The 18716-nt window shown below is 40.4% G+C and overlaps 1 protein-coding gene across 1 annotated transcript in view; it reads left to right on the top strand.

Annotated features, from left to right (window-relative positions):
• The window catches only part of RXFP2 (relaxin/insulin like family peptide receptor 2), a 183440-nt gene that overhangs the window by 146482 nt on the left and 18242 nt on the right, over positions 1–18716 (top strand). The window contains 6 exon segments of the mRNA XM_018554056.1: positions 2194–2265; positions 2436–2507; positions 8534–8605; positions 11330–11401; positions 14724–14795; positions 17016–17087. Coding sequence (XP_018409558.1) covers positions 2194–2265; positions 2436–2507; positions 8534–8605; positions 11330–11401; positions 14724–14795; positions 17016–17087 — 432 coding nt within the window.

The raw sequence follows: 18716 nt of genomic DNA, 5'->3' as shown, positions 1-18716 counted from the left end.
ATTACCTTAAATGATGCCTCCTGATCCGATCATCTTCTTTCCTGTAGTTTTCAGGAGTTCCTCCAGCGTGGTGCCGGTCTCTGGTCCAGCGCTGACTCCTCTGTTTTAACTGGCACTTCCTGTCCCACGGAGTCTGTGCGGGTGCACGCTGCTGCATTTACTTACCATGTGCCTCTCCTCGTCTCCCAGCTGAACATCTGAACTGCGCATGCCCCCGGCCCAATATCTTTTGCGGCCACCCAAGAATCTTCAGATGTTCAGACGGGAGCACGCGGCGAAGACACAGATATGATTTTAAACCCTTTTGAAACGTTTATTTTTTTATGTTTTTGCATATATCTACTGCTAACTAGCAGTAGATATATGCAAAGATCGCTGAGGGTTTAATAACCCTTCAATGGGATAAATGTGTTTGTTACAGGGATATCAGCTTCTCAACATCAAGCTGAAAAGTACTAAGAAGAAGTCCTAGATCCCTGTGTTCAGTCATTTTCAGCCTGTTTCTTTGTGTGGAAAGAAGCCGGGCAAGTGCATTGGAGGCCTCTGTGAAATTTAGCTCTAATAAATAGGATGTTGGGAAGGCAATAAAGTGCATCTGGACTTTGTTCCACAAATGTCTTTCTAAAACTGATAATCTTGATATGATTTTTTTGTTTTTCCTCCACCATTCCAGCTATCTGTTAAAATCTTATAATGGGTCGATCACCCATTTAAAGCACAACAATTCAGAAATCCAGATGTGCACAATACTGTCACTAAAGCTCACCATACACCTTACAGTCTGACCTCACAATCCTTGTGCAATCAACTTTAGATTTACCAAAACTATGTATTGGGGACCTACATATACTACCCAATCAATCTGTATCCAATCAGCAGGTCCATGCAATACAGTTGTTGGTAGATCTAAAAGAGATTGTATAATCCGATTGTAACACATGGTAAGCATTCAAATGTTCTGCATATATTTTGTTACATAGATTATTGGAGTATTGTGTAAAGGATTTTTACTTATCTGATCCAAGGCTCCAAGATCTTGCACGTGTCCTAATCCACCTGCCCTTCGGCAGTAGGAGGCCCACTGATATTATTGATGCAAAGTCCATAGCCCTGCATTATACATAAGGACAACATGGGATAGTCCACAAGCCATAATGTAGGGGAGAGGGGTAGGAGAGTGGGTTCAGGTAAGTTATAGTCCTTTACAAGATATCCCAAAAAAACAAGCAGTTAACCTTTGGGTAGTTTTTTCTTAACCTAGCGATAGGATGTAATTATGGTATTGAAATATAAAAAAATAAGATTATGCAGTGCATAAATTGGATGTGGATAAAGCCTATCTAGACCCAAAACAAAAAATGTATATATTGCAGCTTACCAATCATTAGGTGAAGTGGCTGCATTGGTTTATTTTTCCAGATTTATTTCTTTATTTTAATCCTGAGAATTACACACTTCCTGTTCCTAGTGTGGGTACACTGACTACACTGTATCTATGGAGGGAGCTATGGTTGTCTCCCAGGATGGACTCCGTTACAGGGGCATATTAGTAGTATGAATACAACCACCACATCTAAGGACAGGTAAGCTGCAATATATTACATTTTTGGTTTTGAGATTAGATATGCTTTATGGTAGGTGTTGCTATCTTGCACCAAAAACAGATGATCATTGTTACATCATGTGGAGGCTAGTAGAGGTAGATGAGCTTTTAAGGCTTGTGTTAAAAGGGGGGAAGAGACCATACAGTGAAAGAACTGCAGGGTTGGTAAATTAGGTATTCATATGGAGAGAGGAGAGAGGGACTGATATGACCACAAACTGGCTGCTCAAAAAAAAACGGTTTTATGGGCATGTCATGGCCTTTATACGTGGGGGTTTGGTTTTATCTGAATCATATCAAGAAATACAAATACCCATCACTAAGAACTGAATTTGGCATTCCTTAAAGGGTCACTTGAATATAAATCTTATTACATACTTCACTGCTTGCTTGCTTGTTTGTTCAGCTATTGCTTGTCTTAGCCAAGTTGTAATCTTCTGAATTACAACACATGAATTCAACATTTAAAAACAGTAGACAAAAGCATTAAAATATAAAGGAGCAAAAATGGGGAAAAAAAGTTTTTACAAGTTTCCATTTATTTACCTTTTTGTAAAAACATTAAGTACTATCTGACGTGTTCCCTCCAGATTCCTTCAATACAACTGCTTGAGTAATATATCACAGAAAGCTTTCTATGGATTGTATCATCTTCAGAAACTGTAAGTAAATCATGTTACTGGTAAATTGCATGAAATAAAGGTCTGTGCTTGTCACACACCATTGATATTAAATGTATTCAAGCTGATTGGAATTACATTTTTATCAGCAGAGCCTGCAATGCATTATTTCCAATTATGCTTTTATCAATACCATTTATTTCCACTTCCAGATATCTCAGCAACAACTGTATAAGGTACCTGCAGCAAGGGGTCTTTGCGCACTTGCATGAATTAAGATGGCTGTAAGTTCTTCTTTGTTTTACTCTAAACAAGTTTGTTGGAGATTCATAAAGAAACTGAGATTAATGTGCAGGCTATACACCCCCATAAAAGTACTGCTTGTAAATTGGCACACATTTATAAATGCAGTCACATATTGAAAAACACATTGTATAAAGAACTCTAACCCTTAAAAATAGTTAATAGTATGCATTTAACTATAAAAAAATGTTTTGATACATTTTCAAAAATCACCTCATTCAACCCCCCCCCCCCCCTTAAAGTGTGTCTAAACCAAAGAACAAATATGTAAAATATTGTTTTTGCCTTCCTCTAGATCAAAAGTGGGCAATTGTGGGCATAGCGTTCTGTTTAGGCTTTTCTTCCTTTTTTTTTCCATATCTCTATAGGTTGAACTCTATGGACGTGTATCTTTTTTCAACCTGACTAACTATGTAACTAACTACATTTTTGTAGTATATGCAATATTGCACCTTAGATGTGGTGGCTGAATTAGTTTTATTTTTCAGAATTCCTCCTTGTTTTCTCCCAGTAATCCTGCAAAAAAAACACATCTTGTCTTATGGAGCCTACACTCACTCACTGTACTGTATCTATGGAGGAGCACAGTTATCACCCTAGGCTGTGTTCCTGATTTGGACTAAAAACACATTTTAGTCTTTTTATCTCCATTACATTGGAAATGGGGGAATTTGTTGTCCTTAGAAGATAGCTTGGAAGGCAGACAAGATTGTTTATGATTTCAATTCTGCTCACAGGAAGTCACAAGGGCTCTCGATTTCTGGCAAGATCAACAGGTATTTGCAGAAAATGTTTTTAGTAGACATGTTCACAGCAAAAAAAATTGTTTTCGGACGAAACAAATGAAAGCTAAAAACATTTTCGTCTGTTTCGTCAAAGAAAACAAATGTATATGTTTCGGTTTCGGAGGCAACGTGCCTCCAAATCCGAAACCGCACACTGAACCTGCAGAACGAGCGGCGGCCATATCGGCCACCGGCGCGTCCTGGTTATGCTCTATTTTGAAGTGTATCTTGGTATACAGTTTGAGTGCTGCCATCTTGGTGTATTCGGTATGCCCAAATACAGTTTTCGTATATTCCGGTATATAATAAATTATTATTTCGGATTCGGCCGAACCGCCGAACCAACTGATTTTCGTTGATTTGAAGGTTCGTCCGAATCCGAATGCACATGTCTAGTTCAAATGCAGCCTCCACATATAATCACTAGTGTTTCTTTATCCACTTGATGATAGCAATCTGTAAATTAATACACTCGGGCACAGTTGGGGGAAATTACAAAAGAGTTGAGAATCTTCACAACAAATTATGTATATTCACTTCAGTGAAAAAATGTGTACAAATATTTACAGTTGTGTATAACAAAATAATTATAACAAACAAAATGAATTTTTATTACATTTTTTTTTCCATTTGTCAGCTTATACCAAAGAACACAAGCAGGGAATTTCTTAAAACGGTGTACCAAAATATAAGCCTATGACCTTAAAATCAATATAAACATTATTTAGGTAGACAAATTAGTCATAGAGTTACTGTTCTTGGAGTTTTAGTCTTGGCATCTGGGCTTCACTGACTTCTAGTCATGAAGGGGTTAAACAAATTAATAGCTTTGTTTATATTTTATTAATTTCCATCTTTCTCTTTCCCTCTTCCTTCGACGATACAAAATTATTTTCATGAGATTATATAGTTACATAGTTACATAGTTAGTCAAGTTGAAAAAAGACACAAGTCTATCGAGTCCAACCTAAGTCCACAAGTCCATCGAGTCCAATTATGCATATGAATATTCAATAATTATTATTTTCACTCAGTAGGAAGCAGCCACTGTTCTGAAAAACCTTTATTAAATCTTCATTCATAAAATATTTTATAGTCACTAATTAAAACTCAGACTTATTGCGAGAAATCCCCTTCAGTTCAACTCAATTTATTGCAAAGATGTTGGCTAACATTATTACTGATTCTGTTGGTTAGATATTGAGCCAAGCCCTGTCAGTGCACGTGTTGAATTGTTTCTGATTGCGGGCCAAGCAAGAGGTTCTGTCTTGCAATAATCACATGATCCTGCCAGGGGTTATTATAAGGAACACAGCATTCCCAGTATTTATTTCAGGGACTTTCTACAGGATGTTGTATTCTGGACCTGGCATTTTATGGTCCACAGGCTGTATTCGACCCTGTCTGTCCGGACACGGGCCAAACGGCAACCTGCACTTGGTTATGGCTGGCTGACAGTGGATGCACCAGCCTCCAAGTTCAGCGATGGGTCCATGTTCAGACCATGTTCCTCTAAAGTTGTTGATCACTGGGACTGCTGGCATCATAGGAACCAGGATGAACCAGGCAGGGGTCCTCCTGCTAGGCAGTCATTGGTTGCTAGGACCACTGATCGGTCCTAACAACCAGTGACAAATGTCTTCCCGCCCCCAGCATTACGGCTGCCCTACTGTGTCCATTCTCTCCTGCAGCCCCTGGTGGTGTCCGTCCTCTCCTACAGCTCCAGTTACGTACAACATGTGGGGACAATAAGGCTTCATTCAGGGCCTGTTCACACCTATGTCATGTGCTAATCACATGGTTCCATGTGATTAACGCATCGTACTGCACAATGACCTACTATGCTTTACAGTACAACAGGTGCATTGCATGCGCTACTTTTTCCAGCACATGGTAATTCAGTACTGTGCTGTGCAGTCAATCAGCCCTCCCCAACAGTCCCAGTTTCTCATGTGGCCCCTTCAGAAATTTAATTGCCCACTCCGGCTGTATTCCATACAACAGGCTGCCTTCACCTGATCTCAGGCTTTGTGCAAACTTCTGAGAAAGAAAGTGAGTAATGTACAGGGGGTGAGGATCCTGGGAAATCTGGACTATATACTGGGCACGGTAGCTGTGGTTGTAAGGAAAATCATGGCTTGCTACACTTTAAAAAGGAATTACATTTTCAGTATCAAATTATAAAGTGATTTGTGTGGCATTTAGAGCAATTCCTTTAAAGGAGAACTATGGGGTTAAGGCTTTTGCCCATAGTTCTCCGTAGGGTAACGGGAGGACACAAAGTAGCGTCCTCCCATCACCCTAGGTTCAGTATACCACGAGCTGTAGCTCGCGGTATACCGAGACGCCGCAGTATACCGCGAGCTGCTGCTCGAGTATACTGAGACGCCGCAGCTGAAGCTGATCCCGACAATTGTGCCGGGATCCGCTCAGCTGCGTGGCTGACAGCTGGCTCTGCCTATCTAGAGACAGAGCCAGCTGTACCCGCCCCCTCCCTCATCCGTTCCGCCAGTCAGCGTTGGCGGAGCGGGGAGGGGGGAATACAGCCCCTCCCCTGTCACGGCAGAGAGCCATGACAGGATCGAGAGGTGAGCGAACGCCGGTATGTGTTCGCTCACCTCCCGATCTACTGAGCCGACCTGTGACAGTCTCATTGTCACAGGTCGGCTAGAACTATGAGGTGAGTGAAAAGCACTTACCTCATAGTTCTCCTTTTTTTTAAATGAATTTTCTCTGAAAAGAACAAAGTGTAACTTTAATTGCCAATTTCTATGACAATGATCATAGAACCAATAGTAAGCTTGAATCTCCCCAATGGTAAAAAACACAGAGCAATAAAATCCAGACAGGATTTCTAATCCTTTCACATTCTATCCTAGCATTCTATTCTACATTCTTGCTAAAAAAAAAAAGTGTTGGTTTTACATACTCTATGAGTTACTGACCCCAACCAACTATGCAGACCCAGGGCTCCGGCTTTATGCTTGTCTGGTTCTTTGAGGCAAAAATAAGAATGAGAGTCCTGAAGCATCCACCTTCAAAAACAAATCAGCAATACAACTCCTATACTGACACTTACAGGATTATTCACAAAAGGGTGAAGAGTTTGGAGAAAGCAGGAGAAGTGACCAATCTAAGACAACATAGATGAACTGGGAAAATCCGCCAATTCAGCTCACTTTCCAGCTGAGCTATGTTGTCCTAGATTGGTCACTTCTCCTGCCTTCTCCAAACTCTTCATTCTTTTGTGAATAATAGTTCACTAGTAAGTAGAAAATCACTGGCAAAGAGCTAAACTAGATTGTACAGTCTCCCGTTCTCTACTTTTCTGCCTGTCCATTTTTATCCACACATTTATCAAAACCCAACAGCAGACATCTGTTTAAAATTTAATACAGGAAGGTATGAAATAAACATACTTTCATTGGTTTATTATAAATGCATTTGTTCAGCCACAAAAATATACAGACTTTATTACAGATTTTATTGGAATTCTTACTCACTTTGCTTTGCAGCTCATGATAAAATATTAAAAATTATATTTAGATTGGCCTCCAGAAAAGAAAAAATCCAACTGGAACGATGCTCTAGTATTTTGCTGGTAGGGATTAAGCACCGTTTTCCCTATCCTAGTACAGATTTACTGCCAGCTCTTCTATTCCACTGCTGTCTACCCATATTCTGCCCCCTCCACCTCTATGAATGCACCCAGTGATTTATGAAGTCTACTTATATACCAGCTCAGTCTTTCTAAGGTAGCTCTCTTTCTGAGAAACAGCTGCTATTCACCAAGCATGGTAGTCATTCTCTAGCTGCCAGGATAAATGTTAGTTCTAGGGGAGGTGTAACTGCTACTCTAACAGGTAGCTATACTTATGACATCTTTCATTGAAGATACCTGTTCTGAGAACCTATGAAGGCTGCCACTGCTGACCTTTCTTTATGAAAATGCTATTTCTGATCTAATGGTTTCAGTACCTGCTAAGTCACTGACTGGGAATCGGTATGCTTTTTCCATGTCAGAATTATAGAAGGTGCTCAAGCCAGAGACAACCAGGCAACTAGCCTTGCAACAGAGCCATCACTACAATGAGGCAGCCTTATGCATTTTATTGGGTCACGTGCTGGCCAGACAGTCTCAGGTTGTTAGCAACTTGGCAACCTGTGATGTCAGTGTGCTGGGCGGGACACCAGCTGACCCCCCCCCCCCCCCAAAAAAAAAAAACACCACCCCAGCCACCCCACCCCCCCCCCAAAAAAAACGGCCATCCACTGTCAGCACGTGCAACCCCTGAAATGAGCATCCACCACCAGCAGCAACCTCCCTCCCCCAGGCCAAGCATCCACCACCAGCATCCCAAGGCAACAAGCATCCCCCACCAGTGCAGCTCCCTCTCCTGAAATAGAGGATCCCAAAAAGAGGAAGAACGGTAAAAGAAACACAACGCCAAGATCCAGACAACAATACAGGAGATACAATACAATATAGTATTTTAATGACTCTAGAAACTCATCTAAAAGTTTCTTGAATTTATCTATGCTATGCTATAAGTTTTCTAGTGTCTAATTGTGCAGTAACATTGATTGTACTTTTAGTCTTTTGCTTCTAGTGTGTTACCTTATATATTGCCCCATTATACCCTGGAATCTAGTGTTTTAACTCATATTGCCCCTTCATTTCCTGTAATTTAATATGTAAACATTCTGCATGGCCACTTACCTTTCCCCATTCAAATGCTTCCCTTTCCTTTTTTTTCCTTGGGTGCCTGCTGACTGTCCTTCCAGACTACATGAGAGCTATATGCTCCTGATGAGTAGGTTGTGGTGGGTTACTTCCTGCACTACACAATGCAGACAGCCAGGGGTATTCAGGGACATACTGTACCCTTCTAGGTCTCATAGTATGAATTGAATACAATTATATTTAAAAGGCAAAAATTGTAAAAAGCATCCCTGCCATGAGAATAGAGAAAATGACCTATTTATGTGCAACTACTTTATAAACACTTTATAAAATGTCTGTATGGTTTTATGGAAAAAGAACATTCTGCTTTACTTATCTTTGTGTGCATAATAAGAACTGTCCAAGATGGTTCATATTTTGCACATTGATAATTGAGGCATTATTATCTTGCTGCAGGTGTAATATTTGCATAAAATTATAATTATATTTACTGGTGCCACATGTGTCAATGTGTTGTTTAATTATTGTATATTTTTAGAATCCTTGATGAAAACCCCATTGTAAAAGTCAGCCAAGAGCTCTTCACTGGGTTAGAGTCATTGTTTTTCTTGTAAGTAAACCTAAATACTTAACAGCTGTATTTAATGTTCTTTATTCGTTGTGCATACATGTTAGAAAAGGGGTTGTTTTGTGTGTGCAACAATTAATATTATTATACAGGATTTAAATAGCGCCTATGGTTTGTAATTGAATATAAAGGGAGACAGTTACAATGCAAATTAAGACAAGAGGCTTGCATGCTTAAACTTTAATTGACCATACACATGCAGATTGGCCATTTCTTAGTCTGAAAAGTATGTCACCTAAAGTCATTCAAGATACATTATAAATAAATAAACACTTACTAATAGGGCCGTTGCACCAAAGGGGGTTCTCAAATGGCACAGGAATTACTTTCTAGAAATACACAATTATTTCAGATTTTGCATAATTTAAACACATTTTTCCTGCTGAAAGTTATAGAAACTGCTTTAATTGGGCTGCACTGTGTCTTCCAGCAAGGGTCACAATTCTGCATACACTGCATTAAAGAGCATATCTAATGTGTGTGACAGCACATGTCCACACCAAAGGTCAGACTTAAGTGAATATTTTTGGAGTAAAAAGCTCATCAAGTTGATTAAATAGAAGATGAGTGTGAAAGCTTCATGGCTTGCTAATGACAACATCTCTCTGCACTCTTGCATCCCCAATCCAACTACATAACGATGCTACACATTGAGAGAATGTTATTCTTTCTTCATAGCAGACGTTGTAGCTAGCAGACAGATAGCAGCCTACACTGTGGACAGCTGCTGGCTGTCAAACATGGTTGTCACTGACAGCTCTTTCCCAATTGATTGGGAAGTTGGGAACCACTCTGATTGCTATGACATAGTGATTATATGCACGCTGGAGGCTTTATTCAGGAAAGAAAATGCTTTCAGTTTGCAAATTACACTTCTGTTTGAGGATGGTGGTGTGCCTCTATTTAATACTGTAGTTCCCATGTTATAATATTTAAAAAAAATTATAAATTAATTTCAAATACTTTTTTTTACATAAAACCCTTATTTGTCCGTAAGGAAGGCAAATTAATCATAGAGTTATTGTCAATCTAACCAACCCGTTATAATCCTGCTAAATTTGGTGTCATGAGCTTCTAGACGTCAATAACCCCTGGGTACAAAAGGGTTAGACAAAATGACTGATCTGGCATTTGGTGTTATTTTGAATCCCAGTGTAAAAGAGTTGTAATTATTATTTGACGTGATATCGTCCCTTATATGCACATATAGATTATTTTTTATTTAAATGTAATCATATCAATAATAAAAGTGATGGTTTATTCTTGCATTTTTTGTCCCTTCTCCCTAACATACCGTGTTTTTATAACCCTCATCTCTTTTAAGAAGTTTTAAAGATGGGGTTGTCAGGCACTGATTGTAATTCTTTTCTATTCTATGTATTTTTTTCTGTCTATTTTCTATTTATTGTTCTGTTTTGAATCTGGTGTAAGTCTACTTAGACAGTGGTGCAAACAAGTGTATATATATATGCTAGCCTAATTTTTTAATGCTTGTGAACCTGTATAAAACAAAACTAAAAAGATATATGGTTCAGGGGAGGACTTTCAATGGAGACAAAGGTTGTTTTTGCAACTAAACAGCAGGGCTGTATTATCTATAATGCATTTATGAGCCTATGTTTGGAGCAGAATGGCCATTGGGGGAAGGCCAAAGTCACAAGTATAAATGTACAAATGGAACTCTAAGTACTTCCTTTTTTATTTACCCTATCTGCCCATCTATAGGTATATCTAGCAAACAAACTGATGTGCGGGAGGGGTACAAAGTTTACTGAGAGGAATCACATGACTCCATAGAGTGGTCACATTTTGGTTGCACTCAGGTCTGTCCCTATAATGAGCAGCCTGAGGCTCCCAGGTTGCTAAGAGCTCTTAGCGGTGCCTCCCAGCTCAGTGACATGAAAGGTTGCCAGGAGCTGAGCAGGGATGCTCTTGTTTGCATCCCGCTTAGCTCCTGACACCCAGTAACATCAGTCAGCTGGGTGGGACACCGGACAGAGCCACTGACAACGCACCGCGGTCTGTTGTCCGCCCCCGCCCTCTTCAAACAAATCAGCCGCACATACCTCCCCCCACCACTGACCATTCCCTGACAGCACCCCAACCTACAACCCCCAGAACGACATCAGGTGACAATTTACCTAAGGACAGTCTTGGCTGCAGATTACTCAGATTACTGTTATGGCCAGAATAAGAGTTTAAGAGTTCCGCTGCTGGGTTTAGCACCGCAGGGACCCACTGCCTCCTTTTAGGCAATGGAATGCAATTCTAGCTCTGCTTTTAAATAGGACCTGAAACTCGAGTGATTAACTGAGCCCACATTGAAGGGTAAACACTTTTTCTGCTGACAGTAGGCACGTAGATTAGGCAGAATAGTGTCCAGCTGCTTTCTTTGTCAAGTGTTTAGTAGAAGAAACACTTCATTGTTGTTCATAGAACAGCAAGTTTCACAGTTTTAAAAGTGACCAAAGAATTAAGTAGGACAATACTGCAGGAAACACCACAGAAAAGCACAGGGTGCATCTCCTGTCAGCTTAATTTACCTGAGAACATCTACAGTACATTACTTAAAATATACAAATATTTACGTAGCGTAACTCTCTTTGGTCCTCAAAACAAAATCATCATATATAGATACAGTAGCTAATGTTTCTTCTATGAATATAGTTTATCATTTTGTAATAATAGCTTGCTTGTTTTATGTAGATCAATGATAAACAACTCACTGGAAGCCCTTCCTGAAAAGCTATGTGCCCAGATGCCATTCATTAATTGGATGTAAGTTATTTGACAATTAAACATTTACATGAAGAACAAATTACTGTGGACATGTTTTATTGTTTTATTCATCATTGCCTTTGATAGAGCAGTGCAACTGACATAGCTATTTAAAATCCATTTCGTCCAACAACATTAGACCAGGCCTACAGGTCTCCTCCTGGCCCATGCTTGGGCAAAGCCAAGCTAGTTTATTAGCACCCTAACCCAGGTGCATACCTACCGTAAGGCAAGCAAGGTGTTTGCCTTCAGCGGCACTTATCCAAAACAGTGAGGCAAGCCAGGCTGCACAGTATCAGGCAAGTAAACTTGCGGGTGTCACGGCCGCCTCATAATAGAGCTCTGGTGTTCTGTCGAAATCCCCGGCTGGTGACAGAGGGGAAGGAGGCCGGGGCCCATCAGGGCCGGTCCAGCAGCGGAGGCGGAGGAAGCTGAGGGCTAAGCAGCAGGTGGTTTGGGGCGGACAATAGATGTCCTGGGGGCAGGGGGGGAAGCAGCAGGTAAGAGGAGTGCACGTGTGCAGGCAAAAGGGACCCTGGAGAGCCCACCATAGATTCTGCACGGCCCACCTGCGAATCTCAGGTGGGTTGTGCAGGGTCTATGGTGGGCTGTGCAGGGTCTATGGTGGGCTGTGCAGGATCTGTGGTGGGCTGTGCAGGATCTGTGGTGGGCTGTGCAGGATCTGTGGTGGGCTGTGCAGGGTCTATGGTGGGCTCTGCAGGGTCCCTGGTGGGCTGTGCTAGATCTGTGGGGGGCTCTACAGGTCTATGATGGGCTCTGCAGGGTCTCAGGTGGGCTGTGCAGGATCTGAGGTGGGCTGTGCAGGGTCTCGGGTGGGCTTTGCAGATCCTTCACAGCCCACCTGAGACCCCCACACAGTCCACCATAGATCCTGCAAAGCCCACCTGAGACCCCAGCTGGATACAGCATGTGTGCTGTCTCTAGCGACTAACAGGTTATGCAAAAAGTCTTAAACATGAAGGGGTCGGGCAAATTTAGATTGGGGGATGCCCGAGTTTCGTCTTGCCTAGAGCAGCCCCAAATCAAAATACACCACTGCCCTAACCCTAGCAAAGGTTTACATTTTAAAGCAGTATTACATTCTCATTTGTTTTTTTCAATAATGAATCCAGATCAAACACGTATACATTATCCTGCAAAGTATTTCTTACATTTTTGGTCAAACACCTACAGTCATCATGTTTCCAAAAAGCTGACTTCAACTCTCTCAGCTCAGCATCCCTGGACTTCCTGTCCAGTACAAGATCACAAGGAAAAGTACAGTCTTCAGCTGCTGTCTATATACTAGCATGGAGCAGGGAGGAATGGGGAGGGAGAGCAGGGAAGAGGTTAGTGACTTGCCTTGCTGTGTCTGTGTGCTTACTAGCACAGACAAGGAGACACCCTAAAATGAGATATCAGAGCCAGTACTCAGGGACCAGCTGATTCTGCAGGAACCTAAAACTTTTAAACATCAAGAAGCAGCATACATTGTAAGTGATTTCATCAGCATTAGAGATAACTTAAAATCCTTTTAGCTTAAACATCACTTACATGTGGCCAAACTCAAAGGACCTCAGTCTAACCACAGCCATAAAAAGTGATTGTTCAATGATTACAGGAGATCTGATAGATTGCAACATTTTGTTCTATTTTGCTTCCATTTCTTTTGATATAACAAAGAAGTACAAAGCACTTGCTGGAAAGCTGTGCCTTATAGGAATGTATGCTCATGTCACATGTGCAGGTATAATGAAAGGACTGATTGTTCAGTTCTTAAGCCTAAAGGCTAACAACACGTATTACAAATTCCAACAAAGAGCCAATAGTCTCCATCAAAGCAACAAGCGACACAAACATCAGATTCAGAAAGCCAGATTGCAGTGGCTTGGACTATTTCTTGTGTTTTTTCCGAAATGGAAGTGGGCACCTCTGTTTTAGTGAGGAGATACAATACCTGCTATAAAGCAATTCAATCTGTAGCCCCGCTTGCCATGCAACCTAATAGTACTAAGTGAAACTCCCCACCTGCTGCATTAGTTTCCTTTTGTCCTTTTTTTAAATGTATTTTTTATTTTCACCTAGTGATCCTGCCATTAAAACATTTCCTATCCAACGTTCCCTCACTGTACTGTAGCTAAGGAAGAGCACCCTTGGACAGGGCATTTTTAACTATAGAAAATCTCCTCCTCCCCTCCTCTTCATAACATAGCGGGGAGGTGTTCTCTAGTGCACAGACAAAACAGATTACAAAGCTAACACAACAGTCAGCAAAGGCTAACAGCACTAGAAGATATCGGCTCATAAGGTTTATGGCAGGATCAACAAAAACATTTTTGCATTCAAAATTTTGCTATGAAACAGATACAACTAAACCCTTTTAATGTAATATTTTACAGACCGAAAGGGGGCACATATGTGACATTCATTGTTAGGGTTTTCATACACTTTAAAGACCTCATCAGCTCAATGCAGATGTGAGAAAAGATTAATTCAGTTAAGTTGAACTCCATGCAACTGTTTAGGTTTGGAAGCCATGGGTCGTCTACGGTTATTCCCCTGGCCTGTGTCACTCTCTGGAAATATAATTCCATGGAACGCCTTTGTTATTGGCCATAGTAATTATCTATTTGGCTTCTGATCCATGTATTGTTTATAACAGTATGATTCTGGTGTCACTTTGTTTTTTTACCATTAAAATATCTTGTTGCATGTACACTTGTTTTTTTATTGAAATGGTGTCTCAGTTATGAATTGACACTACACTATACCGGCATTAATATACTTAAATGTTTTCCTTTAATAAAAACTATTATAACAAAAAAAATATGCCACCGGGATCACTAGTTTGAGTAGTAGGGATCAGTTTAAAAGCAGATAGCCTAGTTTGTTCTAGTCTTTCAATACGGATAAATGTGCACAGTAACACATGCAATATAACTATCAGTGCCAAATACATGGCATCAATGAAACTATAGCCCCAAAAGTTACTGGTATCAAAATTTTGTGTGCCTAATTTTTTTTGTCTTTACTAGAAAAAAAAAAAGCTCCAGTTTTAGGAAGACAATATAGAACATAGAACATATACTCGGCAAACACCAGCCAAGGAAAGGAAGGAAGGAAGGTTCAGTTACTTATTGAGCACATCTGCACATGGTTCCTTTGCCAATTTTGTGTAATCTGGGATTTTAACTCAAGTGCCAAAGCTTTGGATCTGAACATGTCCTAATACATTTATTGGTCAGATGGAGATATGTGTGCACGTGTATGTTTAAATAATCAATTTTATCAAAAATGCATCCCTCATTTTTTGTTTTTGCAGGGATTTTGAAGGAAATAACATCAGAGGACTTAGTAATACCAGTTTTGTAACCTGTGATGAGCTCACTGTTCTGTAAGTTTTTATTATTTTTCATTTATATGTTGTTGTTTTTTTACATTTTACCTGCTAACCTCTGATGGTAAGAGGACAACAGAAATGTAATGCTAATAGTTCAGTTGGCTAAGAATGTATTCATTTAATGTAAAAGCCTTGTGGAAATGTCTGCAGAATTTGGTTTTTAAGGGTTCTGCTATTATTTATGACTTGGGGGGGGGGGGGTTAAACTCTTGAAGGAACGCCAATTTCTCATTTATCTGTTGCAAATTCTCAAGGTCTGATGCAGCATTCTACTGTATTTCTGTTTCATGAATGGAAGTTTTTTTCTTTTCTGGAAAACCCTACTTTTGACATATGATCAATTTCTAATGAAACTGATCATCAGCCAGGAACTAGATAACTGCCGTTAAACCAATTGTGAATGTCATTATTAGTCCTAGCAATGGTGGCATGTGCAAAATCTTGTAAAAGGCCTTACCAGAAGAGTGGACGTTGGTATAACTTCAAAAGGGGTGGGGCAACTTCATATTGATGCCCATGGATCTAGAATGGGATGTCCAACAAGCTTGTATAGGTGTGATAGCCAGGTATCCACAAATGTTTGCCCACATAGAGGCTGAATTACCAAGGGTTTGCCCAGGGTATGCTCATACTAACCCTCCCTGTAACCCGAAAAACTAACTTTCATGCTAACCCTCCCTATAACCCTCACACTAACCTTCATACTAATCCTCCCTGTAACCCTAAAACTAACCTTCATACCAATTCTCAATGTAGCGTTACATTAACCTTCATGCTACCCTCATGTAACCCTCACACTAACCTTCTTACTGACCCTCCCTGTAACACTAACACTAAACTTCATACTAACCCTCCCTGAAACCTTAGAGTGTTTTAGGATTTTAAGCTATTTCAAATGCTGATGAAACCACTTACAATAGATGCTGCTTCTGATTTTTAAAAGTTCTAGTTTCCTGCAGAATCAGCTGGTCCCCTGAGCACTGGTCCTGACTTCCTGTTTTAGAGTGACTCCTTTCTCAAGCAGAGTGCTATGCAGTCATTGTTGTGTGTGTTAATAAGCTGTGTGTGCCTCCACAAACACAAAGACACAGCAAATCAAGCTACTTCCCTTTCCCTTGGCCCCCCTCTCCTCCCTCTCCAAAGTAGATAAAAAGTTGCTGGAGTCTGCTCTGTCCCTTGTGATCTTGTACTGGACAGGCAGTTCATGGAAGCTGAGCTGAGAGACCTGGAAGCAGCTGTTCAGAAACATGATGATTGTAAGTGTTTGGCAAAAATGTAAAGCAATGCTTTGCTGAGAAATGTATATTTGTCTATACTGGATGTTGGAAATACAGCAGCACATGCCGATATACGTATGTAATTTGTTTTTTGAGCTGTAGATGGCAGTGTAGTGCAATGTTTGTTTCTATGTTCATGCTTTTCTATGATACACAGGAGGTTTTCGTTTCCTTCACAATGCCATATTCATACATGTAATGTTCTTCTAAGCAAGTAAAACTTAATCCAGCCTTCCTCAAGATCTCAATGCTTTATCTAAACACATAACCAACACTGGATTCATTAATTTAAAAAGTTTGAGAGTTTTATACTACTTTAACACTAACCTTCATACTAACCCTCCTTATAACCCTAACACTAACCTTTATATTAACCTTCCCTGTAACCCTAACACATACCTTTATACTAACCCTCCCTGTAACCCTAACACTAACCTTCATAGTAACCCTTCCTATAACCCTAACACTAACTTTCATACTAACCCTCCCTGTAACCCTAACACTAACCTTCATAGTAACCCTTCCTATAACCCTAACACTAACTTTCATACTAACCCTCCCTGTAACCCTAACACTAACCTTCATACTAACCCTCCCCGTAACCCTAACACTAACCTTCATAGCAACTCTTCCTTGAACCCTTACAATAACCTTCATACTAACCCTCCCGGTAACCCTAATCCTCTCTAGAGCCTGGCTGAAAGTGAAAGTAAAATTCATGTCACAACCAAGTTTTCGGATAGTTGACAACAGAAGAGACCCAACAAAAGATCAACATGCCAACTTTACCCAAAACTGTAGAATCTTCTTTAGTGGGAAATTGCTCTTTTACATGATTGGGTTTCGGTTGGGTTCATGCTGTAAAACTTTCATCTGTCAGCATATCACTTGCATAATGCTATTTTTTATTGGTCATGCAGTATGTTTCTTACTGTAGGTTCTTACGTGGGAACCAGATCAGCTTAGTGACAGAAAACATATTTTCATCTTTAAGAAGCTTAGCAGAAATGTAAGGTACCCATTGTCTTAAGTGATGCGTTACAAACACGTAATATGACATGCAGATGTTTTCACTTGCAGTTCTGCACATCTAGTGTCCTCTGACATTTTTCATCCACAGTAATCTTCATGTGTTCAACACCTTCATTCTGATCCGTCATGATAGACCATGATACAGCTTCATTCATCCATGCACAATTCGCCTGAAAGGGTCTGCCTACCCAAAAGTGATATTTTTAGTTTTTAGTAGGTGCTGCAGATGCTGCATTATCACCCGATAAGGTCTTCTGCTCAATATGGGCAAAAGTATATTGACTCCCCTCCTATTTATTGAGTTCAATGCAGTGGCAAAGTCAGCAAGTGGCCCAGGTGCAGAAATGGCAAGTAACATATTCATTAAAGTTTTTTAAATTGTGAGCTAAAATGATAATCTTTGAGAAAGTGACCATTTCAGGCAACAATTTCACAGCAAAATAAAATGTATGTTTGTAAACTGAACATTTGTAAGATAGAATTATTGTGAAATAAAAAGCCACACTTTGCTAGTAATGATTAAGAAAGTGTTTTCATCATCACTAGCAAAAGTGTGGAGCTCTGTTAAACGGGATGAACATACAGCGTGTGACGGGGAGGTGTCGGCCCTGCAAAAGTGTGCATCATTGCAGTGTCAGCAAGTGCCAAAATCCACAGTTGCATTTGTTGGGAACTGCAGAAAAACATGTTGTCGAATGCAGATGTGCATGTTGTTGGGGTGTTGTTGAATGCAGACGTGCAGGTTGTTGCGATGTTGTTGAATGCAGAGATGCAGGTTGTTGCGGTGTTTTCAAATGAAGAGGTGCAGGTTGTTGCAGTGTTGTTGAATGCAGAGGTGCAGGTTGTTGAATGCAGACGTGCAGGTTGTTGCTGTGTTATTGAATGCAGAGGTGCATGTCGTTGCAGTGTGGCAAATGAAGAGGTGTTGTATATTAAAGTGATTGTTATTGTGTTTTTTCAAGACCTATATATGTAATTTATTGATAGATTTAACATATATACCACATATATTTTTTTTTTATTTGACCCCAGGGCCGGTGCAAGGATTTTTGCCTACACAGGCGAAGGAGCATTTTTTCTAGACCGAGTACATGAACTATAGAGGACTACAAATACAGTTCCCACTCACCCCCACATCCCCTCTGTTCCCACATCTCCCCTCTGGGAGAGCACTGTGTGGGCGGAGACAGCCGGCGCTCTCACAGGAGGCTGAGCTCTCCTCCTCACACCACTCGCTCAGCCTCCTGTGACAGCTGTCAGGATGGAGAGCGGGTACAAGCAGTCAGTGATCAGTGTTTGTACATAATTGAGGACATAGTATGTTTGCTATATCCTCAATTATGAATGCATGAGAAGTGATCTACATCACCTCCTTTTTATTCATGATTGTGGTTATAGTAATCCTTCTCTGTCCTCAATGTTATCAATGAACAGGAACACTCAGTATAGAAGATTCTGGTTCTTTGATAAGAGGGGATACAGCAAAAGAGATTGGGGCTCTGTGTCCTCAATCTCTTTTTCTATTTTAAAAGGGAAATATCGGGGGTCTGTTTAGACCCCTACTATTTCCCAACAGTAAAGTAAAAAAATAAAAAATGTTCAATAT

The sequence above is a fragment of the Nanorana parkeri genome, unplaced genomic scaffold, assembly GCF_000935625.1.
Source record: "Nanorana parkeri isolate BGI_ZX_2015 unplaced genomic scaffold, ASM93562v1 scaffold8, whole genome shotgun sequence".
Classification (NCBI taxonomy): Eukaryota; Metazoa; Chordata; class Amphibia; order Anura; family Dicroglossidae; genus Nanorana; species Nanorana parkeri.
This window is presented reverse-complemented; position numbering and strand designations above follow the sequence as displayed.